Source organism: Thalassophryne amazonica, chromosome 6 (genome assembly GCF_902500255.1).
Source record: "Thalassophryne amazonica chromosome 6, fThaAma1.1, whole genome shotgun sequence".
NCBI classification, from domain to species: Eukaryota; Metazoa; Chordata; class Actinopteri; order Batrachoidiformes; family Batrachoididae; genus Thalassophryne; species Thalassophryne amazonica.
This window is the reverse complement of record NC_047108.1, coordinates 126,118,152-126,137,715: the sequence shown is the minus strand read 5'-3', so window position 1 is coordinate 126,137,715 and position 19,564 is coordinate 126,118,152. Positions and strand designations below refer to the sequence as shown.

Genomic DNA, 19,564 nt, shown 5'->3' with positions numbered 1-19,564 from the left:
CGAGTTTGGACACATAAGAAATTATTAATAGTGACTGACCAGTATTTCACAGTTCTTCTGATCGCGTCTCTTCGTCCTGCCGCCGCGCCACTGTCATGTCATGTCTCGGACCAGGTGTCTTTTTCCGAGTGAAGAACACATTTATCGGCAGTTGTTGGCGCTCTTTTTTTCTTCTGGGTGAGAAGATTCTTGTAAACAGACACGCAGAACACAATGCGTGTACTCTCCCTTCACGGTGCCGCGACCACCCTGCTTGATGAGGATGCAGAACACAATGCGCTGTAAAAAAAAAAAAAAGCAAAAAATCCGCGAAACTGCGAGGCCGCAAAAGGTGAACCGCGTTATAGCGAGGGACCACTGTGTGTGTGTCTGTCTGTGTATATATATGTGTGTATATATATATATATATATATATATATATATATATATATATATATATATATATATATATATATATATATATATATATACACTCAAGATATGGTATCAAGGATAGGAATGGGGAAGGACAGATGGTAGTTGATTTTGCAAAAAGGATGGAAATGGCTGTGGTGAATACCTACTTTAAGAAAAGGGAGGAGCACAGGGTAACATATAAGAGTGGAGGAAGGTGCACACAGGTGGACTACATTCTTTATAGGAGATGCAAGCTAAAAGAAATCACAGACTGTAAGGTGGTAGCAGGAGAGAGTGTCACTAGACAGCATAGGATGGTTGTTTGTAGGATGACTTTAGAGGTAAAGAAGAAGAAGAGAGTGAGAGCTCAACAAAGGATCAGATGGTGGAAGCTGAAGGAGGAAGACTGTTGTGTGAAATTTAGCGAGCAGGTGAGAGAAGCACTGGTTGGAGGGGAAGCAGTTTTGGACAACTGGAAAAGTACTGCAGATGTGGTGAGGGAGACGGCTAGGACAGTACTGGGTATGACATCTGGACAGTGGAAGGAAGACAAGGAGACTTGGTGGTGGAATGAAGAGGTCCAGGAAAGCATAAGGAGAAAGAGGTTGGCGAAAAAGTTTTGGGATAGTCGGAGAGATGAAGAAAGTAGACAGGAGTACAATGAGATGCGGCGTAAGGCGAAAAGAGAAGTGGCAAAAGCAAAGGAAAAGGCATATTGCGAGCTGTACAAGAAGTTGAATAGTAAGGAAGGAGAAAAGGACTTGTACCGATTGGCCAGACAAAGGGACAGAGCTGGAAAGGATGTGCAGCAGGTTAGGGTGGTAAAAGATACACATGGTAATGTGCTGACAAGTGAGGAGTGTGTGCTGAGAAGGTGGAGGGAATATTTTGAAGAGTTGATGAATAAAGAAAATGAGCGAGAGAAAAGGCTGGATGATGTGGTGAGAGTAAATCAGGAAGTAAAAGAGATTAGCAAGGACGAAGTGAGGGCTGCTATGAAGAGGATGAAGAGTGGAAAGGCAGTTGGTCCAGATGACATTCCAATGGAGGCATGGAAATGTCTAGGAGAGATGGCAGTAGAGTTTCTAACCAGATTGTTTAATAAAATCTTGGAAAGTGAGAGGATGCCTGAGGAGTGGAGACGAAGTGTGCTGGTTCCTATTTTCAAGAACAAGGGTGATGTGCAGAGCTGCAGTAACTACAGAGGCATAAAGCTGATCAGCCACAGCATGAAGTTATGGGAAAGAGTAGTAGAAGCTAGGCTTAGAAAACAGGTGAAGATCTGTGAGCAGCAATATGGTTTCATGCCGAGAAAGAGCTCTACAGATGCAATGTTTGCTCTGAGAATACTGTTGGAAAAGTACAGAGAAGGACAGAAAGAGTTACATTGTGTGTTTGTGGACTTAGAAAAAGCTTATGATAGGGTGCCAAGAGAAGAGTTGTGGCATTGTATGAGGAAGTCTGGAGTGGCAGAGAAGTACGTTAGGGTAGTGCAGGACATGTACAAGAATAGTGTGACAGCGGTGAGATGTGCAGTTGGAATGACAGACTCATTCAAGGTGGAGGTGGGATTACACCAAGGATCAGCTCTGAGTCCTTTCTTGTTTGCAGTGGTGATGGGCAGGTTGACAGATGAGATCAGACAGGAGTCCCCATGGACTATGATGTTTGCAGATGACATTGTGATCTGTAGTGAGAGTAGAGAGCAAGTTGAGTCTAGTCTGGAGAAGTGGAGATATGCTTTGGAGAGAAGGGGAATGAAAGTCAGTAGAAGCAAGACTGAGTACATGTGTGTGAATGAGAGGGAGCCCAGTGGAATAGTGTAGTTACAAGGAGTAGAAGTGGTGAAAGTAGATGAGTTTAAATATTTGGGGTCAACTGTTCAAAGTAATGGAGAGTGTGGTAGAGAGGTGAAGAAGAGTGCAGGCAGGGTGGAGTGGGTGGAGAAAGGTGGCAGGAGTGATTTGTGACCGAAGAATATCAGCAAGAGTGAAGGGGAAAGTTTACAAAACAGTAGTGAGACCAGCTATGTTGTATGGTTTAGAGACAGTGGCACTAACAAAAAGACAGGAGGCAGAGCTGGAGGTGGCAGAGCTGAAGATGTTGAGATTCTCTTTGGGAGTGACAAGAATATCAATATAATGAACATATCAGAGGGACAGCTCAGGTGGGACGGTTTGGAGACAAAGTCAGAGAGGCGAGATTGAGATGGTTTGGACATGTGCAGAGGAGGGACCCAGGGTATATAGGGAGAAGGATGCTGAGGATGGAGCCACCAGGCAGGAGGAGAAGAGCGAGACCAAAGAGGAGGTTCATGGATGTACTGAGAGAGGACATGCAGGTGGTTAGTGTGACAGAGGAAGATACAGAGGACAGGGTGAGATGGAAACGATTGATCTGCTGTGGCGACCCCTAACGGGACCAGCCGAAAGACAAAGAAGAAGATATATATATACACTCAACAAAAATATAAACGCTACACTTTTGGTTTTGCTCAGATGAGCAAAGATTTGAGGGAGCGTGCAGTTGGCATGCTGACAGCAGGAACGTCATTCAGAGCTGTTGCTCGTGTATTGAATGTTCATTTCTCTACCATAAGCCGTCTCCAAAGGCGTTTCAGAGAATTTGGCAGTACATCCAACCAGCCTTACAACCGCAGACCACGTGTCACCACACCAGCCCAGGACCTCCACATCCAGCATGTTCACCTCCAAGATCGTCTGAGACCAGCCACTCGGACAGCTGCTGAAACAATCGGTTTGCATAACCAAAGAATTTCTGCACAAACTGTCAGAAACCGTCTCAGGGAAGCTCATCTGCATGCTCGTCGTCCTCATCGGGGTCTCGACCTGACTCCAGTTCGTCGTCGTAACCGACTTGAGTGGGCAAATGCTCACATTCGCTGGCGTTTGGCACGTTGGAGAGGTGTTCTCTTCATGGATGAATCCCAGTTCACACTGTCCAGGGCAGATGGCAGACAGCGTGTGTGGCGTTGTGTAGGTGAGCGGTTTTCTGATGTCAATGTTGTGGATCGAGTGGCCCATGGTGGCGGTGGGGTTATGGTATGGGCAGGCGTCTGTTATGGACGAAGAACACAGGTGCATTTTATTGATGGCATTTTGAATGCACAGAGATACCGTGATGAGATCCTGAGGCCCATTGTTGTGCCATACATCCAAGAACATCACCTCATGTTGTAGCAGGATAATACACGGCCCCATGTTGCAAGGATCTGTACACAATTCTTGGAAGCTGAAAATGTCCCAGTTCTTGCATGGCTGGCATACTCACCGGACATGTCACCCATTGAGCATGTTTGGGATGCTCTGGACCGGCGTATACGACAGCGTGTACCAGTTCCTGCCAATATCCAGCAACTTCACACAGCCATTGAAGAGGAGTGGACCAACATTCCACAGGCCACAATTGACAACCTGATCAACTCTATGTGAAGGAGATGTGTTGCACTGCATGAGGGAAATGGTCACACCAGATACTGACTGGTATCCCCCCCAATAAAACAAAACTGCACCTTTCAGAATGGCCTTTGATTGTGGGCAGTCTAAGGCACACCTGTGCACTAATCATGGTGTCTAATCAGCATCTTGATATGGCACACCTGTGAGGTGGGATGGATTATCTCAGCAAAGGAGAAGTGCTCACTATCACAGACTTAGACTGGTTTGTGAACAATATTTGAGGGAAATGGTGATATTGTGTATGTGGAAAAAGTTTTACATCTTTGAGTTCATCTCATACAAAAAGGGAGCAAAACCAAATTAAGTGTTGCGTTTATATTTTTGTTGAGTGTGTGTGTGTATATATATATATATATATATATATATATATATATATATATATATATATATAAAACCCCTGGCAAAAATTATGGAATCACCGGCCTCGGAGGATGTTCATTCAGTTGTTTAATTTTGTAGAAAAAAAGCAGATCACAGACATGACACAAAACTAAAGTCATTTCAAATGGCAACTTTCTGGCTTTAAGAAACACTATAAGAAATCAAGAAAAAAAAAATTGTGGCAGTCAGTAACAGTTACTTTTTTAGACCAAGCAGAGGAAAAAAATATGGAATCACTAAATTCTGAGGAAAAAATTATGGAATCACCCTGTAAATTTTCATCCCCAAAACATGCATCAAATCAGATCTGCTCGTTAGTCTGCATCTAAAAAGGAGTGAACACACCTTGGAGAGCTGTTGCACCAAGTGGACTGACATGAATCATGGCTCCAACACGAGAGATGTCAATTGAAACAAAGGAGAGGATTATCAAACTCTTAAAAGAGAGTAAATCATCACGCAATGTTGCAAAAGATGTTGGTTGTTCGCAGTCAGCTGTGTCTAAACTCTGGACCAAATACAAACAACATGGGAAGGTTGTTAAAGGCAAACATACTGGTAGACCAAGGAAGACATCAAAGCGTCAAGACAGAAAACTTAAAGCAATATGTCTCAAAAATCGAAAAATGTACAACAAAACAAATGAGGAACGAATGGGAGGAAACTGGAGTCAACGTCTGTGAGCGAACTGTAAGAAACCGCCTAAAGGAAATGGGATTTACATACAGAAAAGCTAAACGAAAGGCATCATTAACACCTAAACAGAAAAAAACAAGGTTACAATGGGCTAAGGAAAAGCAATTGTAGACTGTGGATGACTGGATGAAAGTCATATTCAGTGATGAATCTCGAATCTGCATTGGACAAGGTGATGATGCTGGAACTTTTGTTTGGTGCCTTTCCAATGAGATTTATAAAGATGACTGCCTGAAGAGAACATGTAAATTTCCACAGTCATTGATGATATGGGGCTGCATGTCAGGTAAAGGCACTGGGGAGATGGCTGTCATTACATCATCAATAAATGCACAAGTTTACGTTGATATTTTGGACAATTGAAAGGATGTTTGGGGATGATGAAATCATTTTTCAAGATGATAATGCATCTTGCCATAGAGCAAAAACTGCAAAAACATTCCTTGCAAAAAGACACATAGGGTCAATGTCAGTGAGTAGATCTGATTTGATGCAGGTGTTAATTTGGGGGATGAAAATTTACAGGGTGATTCCATATTTTTTTCCTCTGCTTGGTCTAAAAAAGTAACCGTTACTGACTGACACAATCTTTTTTTCTTGATTTCTTATAGTGTTTCTTAAAGCCAGAAAGTTGCCATTTGAAATGACTTTAGTTTTGTCATGTCTGTGATCTGCTTTTTTTCTACAAAATTAAACAACTGAATGAACATCCTAATTTTTGCCAGGGGTTGTATATATATATATATGTGTGTGTATATAAATCAATGTTTGGTGATGGTTTTAGGAGTCGCGCTGAGCTGAAAACAGCAGCAGCTGGACTTCTCAGCTCAGCAGCTTAACAGATCAGATCTGTGTAACTTTCAACACTAATATTTGGGAATAGTGTGTGTGTCAGAGTAAGTTTAATACTTTCTTGACATGATTTAATGTTAAATAATTTTACTGGCTCAGTATCCAGGTCAGAACGGCATTTTAACACATATTTTGCGAGTGTTTTTCTGAGTGTGTTCAGTCGTGAATCCCCATTGAAAATGCATTAACATCCCGGAGCTTGGTCAGTATTTTGCGCGGTTATGAGGCATCATGGAACTATTTATGAATTTTTTCCAGAAACCGCAAATTTTGATCATATTGGCAATGTCATATTAGATTAGATAGAACTTCATTAATCCCTGGAAAGACTCCCTCAGGGAAATTGAGGTTCCAGTAGCATTGTATAGCAGCACACAGGGTAAGAAGCACACAATCTCAAACGTGAAAGTAAAAAAAAAAAACAATTTGTAAAATGTAAATACAAATATAAATACCAGAAATATGGCTCGCTACTGGCGACTACTTTTCCTCTCCTTCCCGCCCTCTGTCTTCCTGTTACTCCTCAAACCCCCGAGTGAGGAGTTTTACAGTCTGATCGCATGAGGGACAAAGGAGTTTTTCAGTTTTTCATATTGTGAATCACCTAGTTAAAGGCTAATAAATAAAACTGTAGTGGTGCCACAGAAAATTCTTTTAATGGCTTAAATCCTAAAGGCACAAAGGCCGTACACGTTTAATCCCCACATTGCTGTGTGTGTGTGTGTGGGTGGGTGAATATGAGGCATCATGTAGAATGCTTTGAGTATCTGCATCAGATGAAAAAGTTACACAGAAATTGCTTGTTAACAGATGAAATGTGTACAGGCCAAAAAATAAAAGCTCACAGATGGCTAAGTGGTTTTCAGTGCAACTCACAATATTCTCCATATTCTTATGCCACAGCTACAAACCTTTGTACCTTTGTGGCACAGGCCAGTTTATCTCACCAGTACTCCCAGTGGTAACTCGTGATATTATATATATTTTGTCTTTAGCTTATCTGTAGATGACAGGTTTCCGTTATCTTTTCAGTTGTAAACCGACAGCTGATCTTCCTTTCTGTGGGCCTTGAACTGATCTGCTAATCAACTCAAATTAAGGGCGTGTCCGACTTATCACACATAGACAATACACTCGTTAAAAGTCTGTAGTAGACTCACCGATGTGAATCCTGACACCTCTGTGGCTTTTGTTTTCTCTTAGGGGATGGAGGAAACGATGTCAGCATGATCCAGGAAGCAGACTGTGGCGTGGGAGTAGAAGGAAAAGTAAGACTCTGTCCATCTCATCACCTCGCATCGCTGTGCCGCTTTCACAGTTGTCGCTTTGAGTTTCCTGTGAAGATTTCTCTCACGTTCAGAGAGGAACGTGCACACAGATGATTCCTCTTTGGTTTTTATGAGGATCTGTTGCATGCACAAAAGAAATAATGATGGCAGGACAATATTATGATTCACTGTCTGTTATCAGTAGTGTAGTGACTTTTTTGTGACGTTATAAATTACAGAAACAGTTCACAGAACGAATATACAGGAAATGTTGCCAGTGCAACTTGGAAGGTGAAGAAAACCTGCTGGATGAATTTACCTTGTGCAGGCTGTACTTAAAAGCAAAACCTAGGCTGTATTCAGCCTGACAAAATGTAGAAAAGTGTTTAAAATTCTGGCCAGTCACTCTGGTGGATACTGCAAATGTTTTCCTCAGTTTCATTGGTCTGAACACAGTCCAGAGCTTTGGCTGTGATGCATCTCCATAGCAGCTCAAGAACAGATAATGTATTGTTGTTGGGCAGTTATATTTCCAACAGGATCAGTTACTGTGGATTTTTGCATTTATTTTGTTAGTGGCCATATTAGGGTTTTTAGTAATGTTTTTAATAGGAACATGAAGTTGTGGTTTTGTAATAAGTATCCTGAAAATTCAACAAATCTTTATAGATATATGTTACTGTTGAACGCTCACTATTGCAAGCAAACGTTTAAGGGGAACCGCTCATTGTAGATGTCCACACCTGAATTCCTGTTCATGATTTGAGACACAACCACTGAGTTGGTTTGTGCTGTTTGAGAAACGGATGACCTGCTCCCTCTTGAGTCAACTACGAGGTGTGGTGAAGTTATGATTTAAAGCAGCAGTCACAAAAACAGGTTGTTCTTTTCCTTTTTTTTTTCTTTGGGAGAGCTGATAGACATTTTGTGTTTCCTGTCAACATTTGTCATGCTACAAATAAGTTATGACATATTTCAGTTGAGGAAAAGGCTTCTCTCAGCATGTCCTCAATGCCTTCTCTGCCGCATGTTTGACAGGAAGGAAAACAGGCATCATTGGCTGCTGACTTCTCCGTGACTCAGTTCAAACATTTAGGCCGTCTCCTTATGGTCCATGGACGGAACAGCTACAAGAGATCTGCAGCCCTCAGCCAGTTTGTCATCCACAGGAGCCTGTGCATTAGCACCATGCAGGTACAGAGTTAGCAAAACATGATGGACACTACATCTGAAATATTGACAGTATATCTCTGAAAAAAAGTGATCAGGAGTCATTGGAGCAACGGGACACAGAGTTGTGTATGCCCACTGTAAACATTAAATCTGTGGGGCAAACGGAGGAAAGACGCTTCATTGGTGGTCCTGAAAGGGTGGAGTGTCTGATGAGTCAGAGGAGTGGGCACCGGGTGCCCTTTTTCTCCCAACCTCATCTTCAATCAACTTCCCATGTCCAAGTCCAGCCTCAGCCCCGCTGTTGAGGGAAGGCCTGTGACTCATTTCATCGTGGAGTTTGGGGTTTAGGGAGGCCCTCCTCCACATTCCTTGCATTAACGCCAACCACAACCACAGCTGTGACCAGTCTGGTTTGGGGCTGCGTGGATGGTAGCCTGACTACTTGATACAGTTCACTGTTTACTCCAACAAGTTTGAAAAACCACAGTATAATTAGTCCATGAAGTTGGATTCTCTGTAGCAGCTTGATTACATAATTATAATGACTGATTTGTTGGGTTTTGTGTAGGAGATGTGCGTAAATGATTTGTTAAGCTGTGGTGCATTTTTGGATTGGTGAATTGGTGCATTCTCATGTCATATGGCAGCATATCTTGGATGTGCTTCTGTTTCTGTGATTTAATAATTTACTGGTGAGAGATTTAAAGAAACGCCAATATCAAGCATCTTGGAAAGGTTTTGGGCCAACATGTGCTGCCGGAACAGCTTCATTATGCTTTGGCATTGATTCTACAAGTGTCTGGAACTCCAAAGGAGAGATGGACTGTCCTTCCTCTAAAAGATATTCCCTCATGAGGTGGTTAATGATGGTTGAGAATCAGCACACTCTATCATCTTGATCCATAATGTCCCATAGGTGTTCACTTGGGTTGTGTTCTGGTGACTGCATAGACCATATAGCATCTCAGTTACATCATTTTCATATTTGTGGAGTTGTTCAGTGACCCGTCATCATACTGGTCACTGGACTGGACAGCGTCATTCTCTGAACCAGTCGATAACCAGTAGCTCTGGTTGCCATCTTGTTGAAGGGATTGACTGAAGTTACAGTGTGAACAAATCAATGTGCTTCCTGCATACATGAAAGTTGCACAAATGCTTCAGTATCAAATGTGACAGAATCATAACACCAGAGACTGTTAGAAACAGTCATGGTGATACATTTTCTGTTTCAGATCACTATTTTCAATTTAATTTCACTTTATTTGCATTTATATAGCACCACATCACATCGAAGTTGCCTCAAGGTGCTTCACACAAATAAGGTCTGACCTTACCAACCCCTAGAGCAAGAACACAGGTGACAGTGGTAAGAAAAAACTCCCTCTGAGGAAGAAACCTCAAGCAGACCAGACTCAAAGGGGTGACCCTCTGCTTGGGCCATGATACAGACATAAATTACAGAACAATTCACAGAACGAATATACAGGAAATGTTGCTGGTGCACAGGACAGGAGGGTTGCAGACATAGACACCGCAGCCATCTTTGTATGGAGCCACATCTCAAACAGAGAGAAAAGAAAAAAAACAATCAGGCATCAGAAAGACGAGAAATACAGTGTACTTTGTCAGCATGAAACAACAAGAAAAACAGAAGAAATACTAAGGTGATCGCCGGCCATTAACCCTAAGCTTCACTAACAGACCCAGAATTTAGATAAAGTTGAGGCCCGCGGCCCGCTCTGTTTACTAAGAAAATTAAGAGTAAAAAGCATAGTAACATACCAGTATGCTTGCCATACGAAAGGGAAAATAAGTGCGTCTTAAGTCTGCAACACAGAACACTAGAACACAGTTACTGAAATCACTGACCCAATGTAGGTATTTAAAATGAAGGCTAATGGCGTCCATCTATGATAATTTCACCCAAAAACAATCACACTGGGAATTGTGGCAAATCCTTATACAAGATATTGGACAAAATGTTGTCTGTATGCTATAGCTGAAGGTTTGGTCATCTTGGAAGAGAGCACTTCAAAACAGAAATGCCTGTGATTTCTTATATTATCCTGAATACCATCACAGTGCTGATGTTAAATATAGAGGAATATGTGATTTATTGATTTATGTATTTACGGCTGCTCCCATTCATGTGGAGTCACCACAGGAGGCTGTAACTGGCAGAATGTGTACCGCCTCATTTAATTTCTCTCTTCTGTTTATCTCTTACTAGGCAGTTTTCTCTTCTGTTTTCTACTTCGCTTCAGTCCCTCTGTACCAAGGATTCCTGGTTATTGGGTAAGACGCACACTGAATGATGATGACTTATCTGTCTTGATTCTTTGGCATTTCCTCTGTTAAATCCCCTTCAACATGTGGGAAGAGGGGAAACTTTGGACATATCTATGAGAATGAAGTGTGCAAATGGACACGGCTATGTGCAGCGTTATCTGATTTTGTCTAAACACTGAAGAACTGACTGTATTTTGTTTGTTATAGCTACTCCACTGCCTACACCATGTTTCCGGTATTTTCCCTTGTATTGGACAAAGATGTGAAGTCAGAGGTTGCCATGTTGTACCCAGAATTATACAAAGACCTTTTGAAGGTATTTAATGAACGGTTACTCCCTGAATGTTTGAGTGTCGTAGCACTAATTGATTGCAAAAAAAAAAAAAAAAAACTGACATATGGCAAATGATATGTTCCTCGCAGGGTCGGCCACTTTCTTTCAAGACATTTCTGATATGGGTCCTAATAAGTATCTACCAAGGTAAGGAAGAATCTATGCAACCTGGTGTAAGCTTCAGTTTAATATGATGTTTACAGCTTTTGTAGATATGTGTATAGGCTATATTAAATACAGTGTCAATTCTTAATTTCAAGACCTTAACCTGTGACCTCTAAAGCATAACAACAGGTCTGACATCAAGCCGTGTTCCACATGTTGTGGGCAAAATGTCATTTCCTGTATAAGTGAACAGAAACAATTTGATGACCTCGTGACATTGACCTTTGGTCTTCTAACCCCAGTAGTGACCCCCAGAGCTGTTTGAAATTACTTCCTCTTTATTTCAGAATAGCCTTTATTCACTAAGTATCCACAAGAGTACAAGGAATTTTACTTTGGTTTGAGCACTGATGTTGCCTTCTACAATGGAATGTGAGTTCTCAGTGTCGAATGTATGCACTATATAATGGTCATAACAATCTATACAATGTAGTGTTAAAATAACACCTACCATCTGGACAATGCTTTTTTTTGCAAGAGTTCCTAAAATGCAATGTAGAGTTTTACATTTTATCAGTGTGCAAATTGAACTATACCTCATAGTTCAAATTAAGTGTGATGTGCAAATGTCCAAAATCACGACTGACTTGTGCACTTTCTAAAATGCATCTGCACAACACTGCACACTAAGAGTATGATGGCCAGTTCAAGATATACGAAGAGTGGTAGTAGTGCAAGACTGAAGATGTATTGTTAATGTGGCCCTATTGGTTGCAGATATCAGGATTTTTTTTTTCCCCTTTGGTATACAGTGATGTAATTTCATGACATTGCAGTGATGTCTTCAGGATATCACTTATACCATGTAATGACATGATTAGCTGACTGCTATAAACTTTGGATCACCTCTTTAGCCCTGTTCATTATTGAGATCTAGAAAATGTGTGTTTTGGACAGTTGGTGTAATTTCATAACTGTTTAGCAACATAGACACAATGTCACTTATACCACATAATGACAAATGATTATAAGCAATATTAGATTAAGATTAGAGACTTTATTTGCCATTTATACTCGCACACAAGTTTTTGGGTACATAGGGATTCTTGTACAGAGCTCTCAAGTAAATAAATATAAATAGTATAAAAAGGATAATTCCTTAGCTGGTGCTCCTAATAAATATATATTACAAAGTAACATATGGCCTATGGATCTCATAGCACTCTGCATTTAATCATTAGTGATTGATCTCTGCTCCCCTCCACAGCATGTCTTTTTCCTGGTTCTCTCCCTCAGCCCCAACCAGTCCCAGCAGAAGACTGCCCCTCCCTGAGCCTGGTTCTGCTGGAGGTTTCTTCCTGTTAAAAGGGAGTTTTTCCTTCCCACTGTTGCCAAGTGCTTGCTCACAGGGGGTCGTTTTGACCGTTGGGGTTTTTCTGTAATTATTGTATGGCTTTTGCCTTACAATATAAAGCGCCTTGGGGCAACTGTTTGTTGTGATTTGGCGCTATATAAATAAAATTGATTTGATTTGATTTGGATCACCTCTCTAGCATTACTTGTTGCAGATATTTCTTGGAAAATTTGTTTTTCCAGACAATCTTGACCTTTGATCTGCTCCTAATGTTAATCATCTTGAGACATTCGCCAAAGGAATGTCTGACGTCACTCGCTGGACCTGTGGCTGAAGAACAGAATAAAATACTTACAGGCGACTCTTACCACAACATTTTGTTTTGCATGGTTGTAAACTTTCTGTTACTTGTTATTGTTAGAATAGCCTAAGCAGTGGGTCACCCCTCTGAGTCCGATCTGCTTGAGGTTTCTTCCTCAAAAAACACCAGAGGGAGTCCCCCCCCCCCCCCCCCCCTTACCACTTTCACCTATTTGCTTGCTTGGGGGGTGGGCGGTTGGTGAGGTCACACATTACCCATGTGAAGCACCTTGGGGTGACTTATGCTGTGAGTTGGTGCAACATAAATAAGTTGAATTGAAGGAATATTCCTACCACATTGGTGAAAATGTTTTCACCCATTTCTGAGTTATTGAACGCAGAGGGACACAAGTGATTTCTGACACAGCTCAGGACTTGTCTGGTATTACTTCTGACAGGGTGGTGGTTATTACCCCCCCCCCCCCCCCCCCTTCCTCCACCACCAGCTGGTAACGTCTCGATTACTGTTGCTGTGGGTGACACTTGACTGTATTTAATTTGCCTTCAGACACCAACATCAGATGTTATTTCAGATAATGGTGCCTCAGTCATCACTTTATTGTGGCTTATTATGTGCCTCTTTTGTGATCTGCTGTGTGTAAACAAGCTTATTTGATCCTTTAATCTTCTGTACAAGGTTGAGGTTATAAAATACAGCTGGCCTCAAACATCCCAGTTAGTGCTCCGTCAGGTTTTCGGGTCACCTCTCCAGCTTCAAGCATAAAGGATTGTAAAGGCAGACTGCATCGTGTGGACTCGGTCTGGTCTGTGATTTTCCTTCACAGGAAGCATCATTATGTACGGGGCGATGCTGCTCTTTGAGTCGGAGTTCGTCCATATTGTGGCCATTTCCTTCACATCTCTTATTCTGACGGAGCTGCTGATGGTGGCCCTGACCATCCAGACGTGGCACTGGCTCATGATTGTGGCCGAGCTCCTCAGTTTGGCCTGTTACATTGCTTCACTCGTCTTCTTGCACGAGTTCATAGGTGAGTAAACAAAAACACATTTTCCAAAAGACACTACAGAATTTCATAGATTAAATACATCCAGGCTTCTTTGTGTGGGAGGGTTTTTTGTTGTTGTTATTGTTGTAATTTTGCTTTTTGCAACCTTGAATTTGTACGTCAGCAGTCAGCACGACCTGCTCAGTCACATTACGCCTCTGGTGTACAATAAACTCTGCTATGCTGGACCTTAGGAAGGCCAAAGGTCAGCGCGGTGACAAATCGTCCTGTGTGGAAGATGCTCAGGCACAGCATCGGATCAAAGAGGAAATGCCAGCCATCCTGTTAGTTTCCTGCGTTGCCACGAACTGCTGAAGTTCATGATTGTCACTGAAAAGAGGTGTTTGCCTGAAAAGACCAAATGACTTGTGCTCACAGCATATCATCCAAACAGATTCACAGCATCTTAATGGTTGTGAATCTGTTCTAAATCTCCCCCGACAACAGTTCGTCTTTGTTGTTTTACAGCCTGCAGGTCAGTGGATATTTATTTACTTGTGTTGGCTGAAAGTAAAAATGGAGATCGGTGACAAATACAGCACTCTAAACAAGGGCTTTCCAATCCTTTATTTTGGGCTCTATGTGGGTGTGGAATTCCATTTTCAGCCCACGATCTCGACCACTGAGGATCATGACTGGAATGTGGTTGCGTGTACCCTTTTTGGGCACCTCTCCTCCCTCCTTGAAGTCGGACCAGAATAGATTTTAAAGGCTGTTCAGGTCAAACTCTGTAGGATGATTTCACTTGTGATCATTATGTTTGCTACACTTAAAGTCATTCAGAGAAATAGAATTCTGTCTTGTCAGAGATGTTATTTGGCTTATTGTGCACTTCAAGGCTGGAAATCTCTGGACTAGAGGTTTTTACTGGTCAGGTATTTTGGACCTGAGCCCAAATGAACCTGTGAAAATCTTGTTTTTTTTAATGGACATCCGCTGCAAAACCCCGTTTCTTACCAAGTGTCTATCTAATTTCTAGTCACAGTATTATGTAGCTGTAAGGACTTGTTTTTAGAGAATACACTTTAAAAATCATGAGTGAAAGTGTCTACGAAACATCGTGTTTTGCGTCATATCTTTGATGAAACAAGGTGTTTTTTAACAGTATGTTTTTGTTTTTATTAATTACCAGAAAATCTTTAAGCTGCTGTGAAAAGATGCAGCACTTCTTAAAGGCAGTACACTGAAGCGCAAAATTGGTTTTCTCAAATAATGAACTTTATATATATATATATATATATATATATATATATACACTCAACAAAAATATAAACGCAACACTTTTGGTTTTGCTCCTATTTCGTGAACTCAAAGATCTAAAACTTTTTCCACATACACAATATCACCATTTCCCTCAAATATTGTTCACAAACCAGTCTAAATCTGTGATAGTGAGCACTTCTCCTTTGCTGAGATAATCCATCCCACCTCACAGGTGTGCCATATCAAGATGCTGATTAGACACCATGATTAGTGCACAGGTGTGCCTTAGACTTGCGTTTATATTTTTGTTGAGTATGTATATATATATATATATATATATACACACACACCATGGACAGTGAATTCCATGTCTAACTGGTGTGCATTATTTTCGTGTATACACACGTAGTTTGGCGAGTTAAGTCACTGTTATAATCACTCCCCTCTGGTGGTCACCATAGCAACGCACAAATCATTTGGCGCAGATCAGCTGTGTTCTGACAAGTGAATGACAGAAACACAATAAAACATGGATTTCCAAGTGAATTGTAATATTGTTGGCCAAAATAAAACATTTGAGGAATGGAAAGAGGAGAGCAAACGAGAAGAACAGCAAAAGCAACGGCGTAATGATTTAACATCAGACGAACTGGACAAGATTGAAGACGGGAAAGAAGAAGAGAACGGTTCTATCCTTGCGGGCGGCCGAGCGCTCTGCATCAAAACAGCGAGCATAGTTTCTGGACATGTTGCCAGAGTTTGTCACAGCCCAACACAGCAGAGAGGAGGGGTGGTGTGAGCGGCCCGCTGCGGCGTGAGCCCGCAGACTCTGTAAGTGCATCAGAGACAAAACATAAAATAGTTACAAATACTCACACATTTTTATCAAGTTTTGTTAACTTAAATAAATATTTGTGTGTTAGCTCACTGTGTGGGACCGTGGTATAAGCGTTGTGGTGTTTCAGACTCCGCGTCGTGCATTCAAACCGTATAATGCACGGCTTCTCGTTAATGCTTGTGTGTGTGTGTGTGTGTGTGTGTACATGAAAACAAGTTGGGTTTTTATTTTTATTTTTTTTAACTTTTAACAAGCAAAAAAAAAAACAAACGTGGAAATTCACTCAAGATGTCTTGAAATTTTTTTGCTAATAATACTAAGTCTTTATATCTCTTACAAATAACACATCTTAAAAATATTATGGTAAATCCAAATATTTGTTTAATCTCAAATCTGACTAGAAACAAGACACATCAAGACTCTTTCGCCAAACAAGATTCTAGGCTGTATTGGCGTGAACCCCCCCCCCCCCCCCCCCCCCCCCCCCCCCCCCATCATTAAAGCTTACTGAAATTTTACTGATGTCATTCTTATATTAAGTGTAGATCAGATATTTTGACTAGAAATAAGAAAAATATACTTTTGTAAGGTTTATTTTGCAATCTGAATGAATTTCTAGATGTTACTTTTTTCTTTGGGAGTGATGAAAATGGACAGGATTAAGAATTAGTAAATCAGAGGAACATCACAGGTAGAGAGGAGAGATTGAGGCGCTTTGGACATGTGCAGAGAAGGATGCTGAGGATGGAGCCACCAGGCAGAAGGAGAAGAGGGAGGCCAAAGAGGAGGTTTATGGATGTGCTGAGGGAGGACATGCAGGTGGTTGGTGGGCCAGAGGACAGGGTGAGATAGAGATGGACGATCTGCTGTGGCGGCCCCTAATGGGAGCAGCCGAAAGGGGAGAAAAAGAACAAATGAGTTTCCTGAAAAATGAAAGACAGAATGTGAATATGAGTCAAGTCAAAATGGAAACAAAAGAAAAGAGAACCACTTTAATCGAAACTGTCCATGAGGACGGATTAATGCAGCTCATTCGTCTTCATTCAGGTTGTCACCGGTTTGTCTGTTGCAGATGTTTACTTCATCACCACAGTGTCGTTCCTGTGGAAGGTGACAGTCATCACACTGGTGAGCTGTCTGCCCCTCTACATCCTCAAGTACCTGCGGAGACGCTTTTCCCCACCCAGCTACTCCAAACTGACCTCTTAAGGAGCAGCGAGATGCCTCCGACCCGGTTTACCGAAGAGCATCTTCATCCTACACGCCCTGCACTTAGTCCAGAGGGTCCAGTGGATGTATCCTCTTTAATTTATTCTGAAAGGGTCCATTTTTAAACGTGCAAAAGTCTTTGCTCGACGCTCAGACTCACGGATACTGTACTGAGCAGACAAGCCGCAGTGAATTATGGGTCGATTCATTTTGATGCCTGATGGTTAATTTTATTTAATTTGCTGTCTGATGTACTGCACGAATAATGAGGTAAAGCATTTTCTCAAGATGTGTACATAATCTTGGTGGAATAATGGAGTGCCATATGGCTGTTTAGGTCTATTTATTAAAACAAAAAACATTTAAAAATCATGGGGATCCAGGATTTACTTTTTTAGATTTGGTTTGTCATTTTGTACGATTCATCGTAAATTGTAAAGCTGTTTTCTGACGTTGCTGCAGAATTCCCACTGACGAGTTGATGCACACTCTCCTTAAACAGTGATTTCTAAATGGAGTTTGAGAGTTATGTGGTTCAAAAAAAATTTTTTTTTACTGGCCAGACTTTGCATTAAAAACACAAGTCTGCAAGTTGTGTGTTTGTTTATGCGTCAGCCCGACGCTACACGGTGGAGGTGGCGCGGCTGTTTATTTTAGCATGACCCACTGTGTCTGCTGTTAAATCTATCTTTGTGACGGTAGAGTGTTTGTGGAACGCAGTCACAGCAGCCACAAAGGGCTGCTGGGTATTTGCAGCTGAAGGAGCCGCGCGTCCGCGGAGTCCAGCCTCTGGTGTGGCCGGTGCTTCAGCAGCACACTGTGACTCACTGTAACTCACTGTAACACCGACCTCAAGCCAAACCTGAAAATACTCCCAACAAGCGACACCCCCCCCCCCCCCACCCACCCAAAAAAAAAACCTTGGTGTTGTCTAATCCAGAAGCTTCTCACTGCACTAACCTGCACTGTTTATGCATGAAGAAGAAAATAAAAAGAGAAGCCAAAACTCTCAAGTACAAACCTTAACACAAATGAATAATGTCACTGCACTTACAGGAAAAACTGGAACAGTACTGCTGTGTGTGGACTCTTCATATTTAAATTATTGGTCATATGGTGGAGATTCTGTAAAGTTAGCAAGTATTAGATTAACACTTTCCCTGTTTTTTTTTTTTTTTTTTAAAAAGTATCTTCATTCTGTTAAAATGATTGTCATGTGTCAGAGCATTCAGGTGCCATAGTTATTGTTTTTCTAACACTTATTTAAACTCCCAACTGGTTTGCAGAGAATTTTTGTTTTGTACAACTGATGGTTCTATTTTTTATGTTGTAATGCAATAATCAAAACATAAATTATTGCTAAAATCTGTTTATTTTCTTGTAAATAACTTTTTTCTGTTTATTAACCTTTTTTTGTTAACAATTGCACTCCGATGAGCAGAACAAAAAGGGATTGTGTTGTCAACATTGTGATGATGATGGTGATGATTAATAAATCTGTTTTTGTTATTGCGTGTGCCTATTTTTGTGACATTTCAAAGTCAAAATACCCACAATGAGTAATTTTTGAGGGAAATTGTTGAAAAGATTTCCTCAACTGGCCTGAGAACATTTAACGGTGAGGTTACAAAATAAAAAATTCAAAGGTGAGAGAATACTGTCAACTTTTTATTAAAGTATATTGAAAAAATAAGACCTGATTACTTTGTAGATCAACTTGAATTTTACAGCTAAATGCATTATTCCGAAAAGACGGTTTAATAATTCATGAATGAATGAATCAACAAAATGTTCTTGTGAAACCACAGATTAAAGTAACAGAATTCAGATTTTGTCATTACAAATGCAGCATTGTAGCTGTTTGGTACTTTTACACCAGAGGAGGGAGTCACTGAGTCCACATTCTCAAACTTATGTCAGGTTGTGTTTATAAAATAGGTAGCTGACATTTTTCAAAGGTGGTAATAAATTCTGCAAAGTTTCTATAAAGATTTTAATTGAAAGTGCAGTAAATTATAAAGTTATGTGAAGAATTGTGTTTATCATTTGCCATTTAGTTGATGTCGTGTTTTACAGCGGGAGAGGTTGAGATATTTCCTTTGATTTACTTTACATTATTTGGTGTTGAAATTTTAGCACTGACAAGCAAATTTAGGTATTTTCCATGAATGATTATTACTTTATGTACGGTGCATCTGGAAAGTATTCACATCGCTTCACTCTTTTCACATTTTATGTTATAGCCTATTCCAAAATGGTGTAAATTCATATATTTTCCCTCAAAATTCTACTCACTGTGCCTCATAATAAATTATGAGGCACAGTGAGTAGAATTTTATTTATTAAAAATAAAAAAAGACATCACATCCATCTCCACAGTCACCTCCCTGACTAAAACCCTTCTTAATTTAGACAGGTGGTCAACTTTAGGAAGAGTCCTGGTGGATGTGAACTTCTTCCATTTATGGATGATGGAGGCCACTGTGCTCATTGGGACCTTCAAAGCAGCCAAAATGTTTGTCCCCCAGATTTGTGCCTTGAGACAATCCTGTCTTAGTGGTCTACAGACAATTCCTTTAACTTCATGCTTGGTTTGTGCTCTGACAGTCAACTGTGG

General features: G+C 40.9%; 1 protein-coding gene across 2 annotated transcripts in view; it reads left to right on the top strand.

Moving 5' to 3' along the window:
- The window catches only part of LOC117513070 (probable phospholipid-transporting ATPase IIA), an 86,279-nt gene extending 67,820 nt beyond the window's left edge, over positions 1-18,459 (top strand). For both annotated transcript variants that reach the window (XM_034173394.1, XM_034173393.1), the window contains 7 exons: positions 7,008-7,072; positions 8,111-8,266; positions 10,479-10,543; positions 10,745-10,853; positions 10,961-11,018; positions 13,476-13,679; positions 16,811-18,459. In XM_034173394.1, coding sequence (XP_034029285.1) covers positions 7,008-7,072; positions 8,111-8,266; positions 10,479-10,543; positions 10,745-10,853; positions 10,961-11,018; positions 13,476-13,679; positions 16,811-16,947 — 794 coding nt within the window. In that variant the 3' untranslated portion in view covers positions 16,948-18,459. The remainder of the gene's footprint in view (positions 1-7,007; positions 7,073-8,110; positions 8,267-10,478; positions 10,544-10,744; positions 10,854-10,960; positions 11,019-13,475; positions 13,680-16,810) is intronic.
- The last annotated feature ends 1,105 nt before the right edge of the window (positions 18,460-19,564 follow it).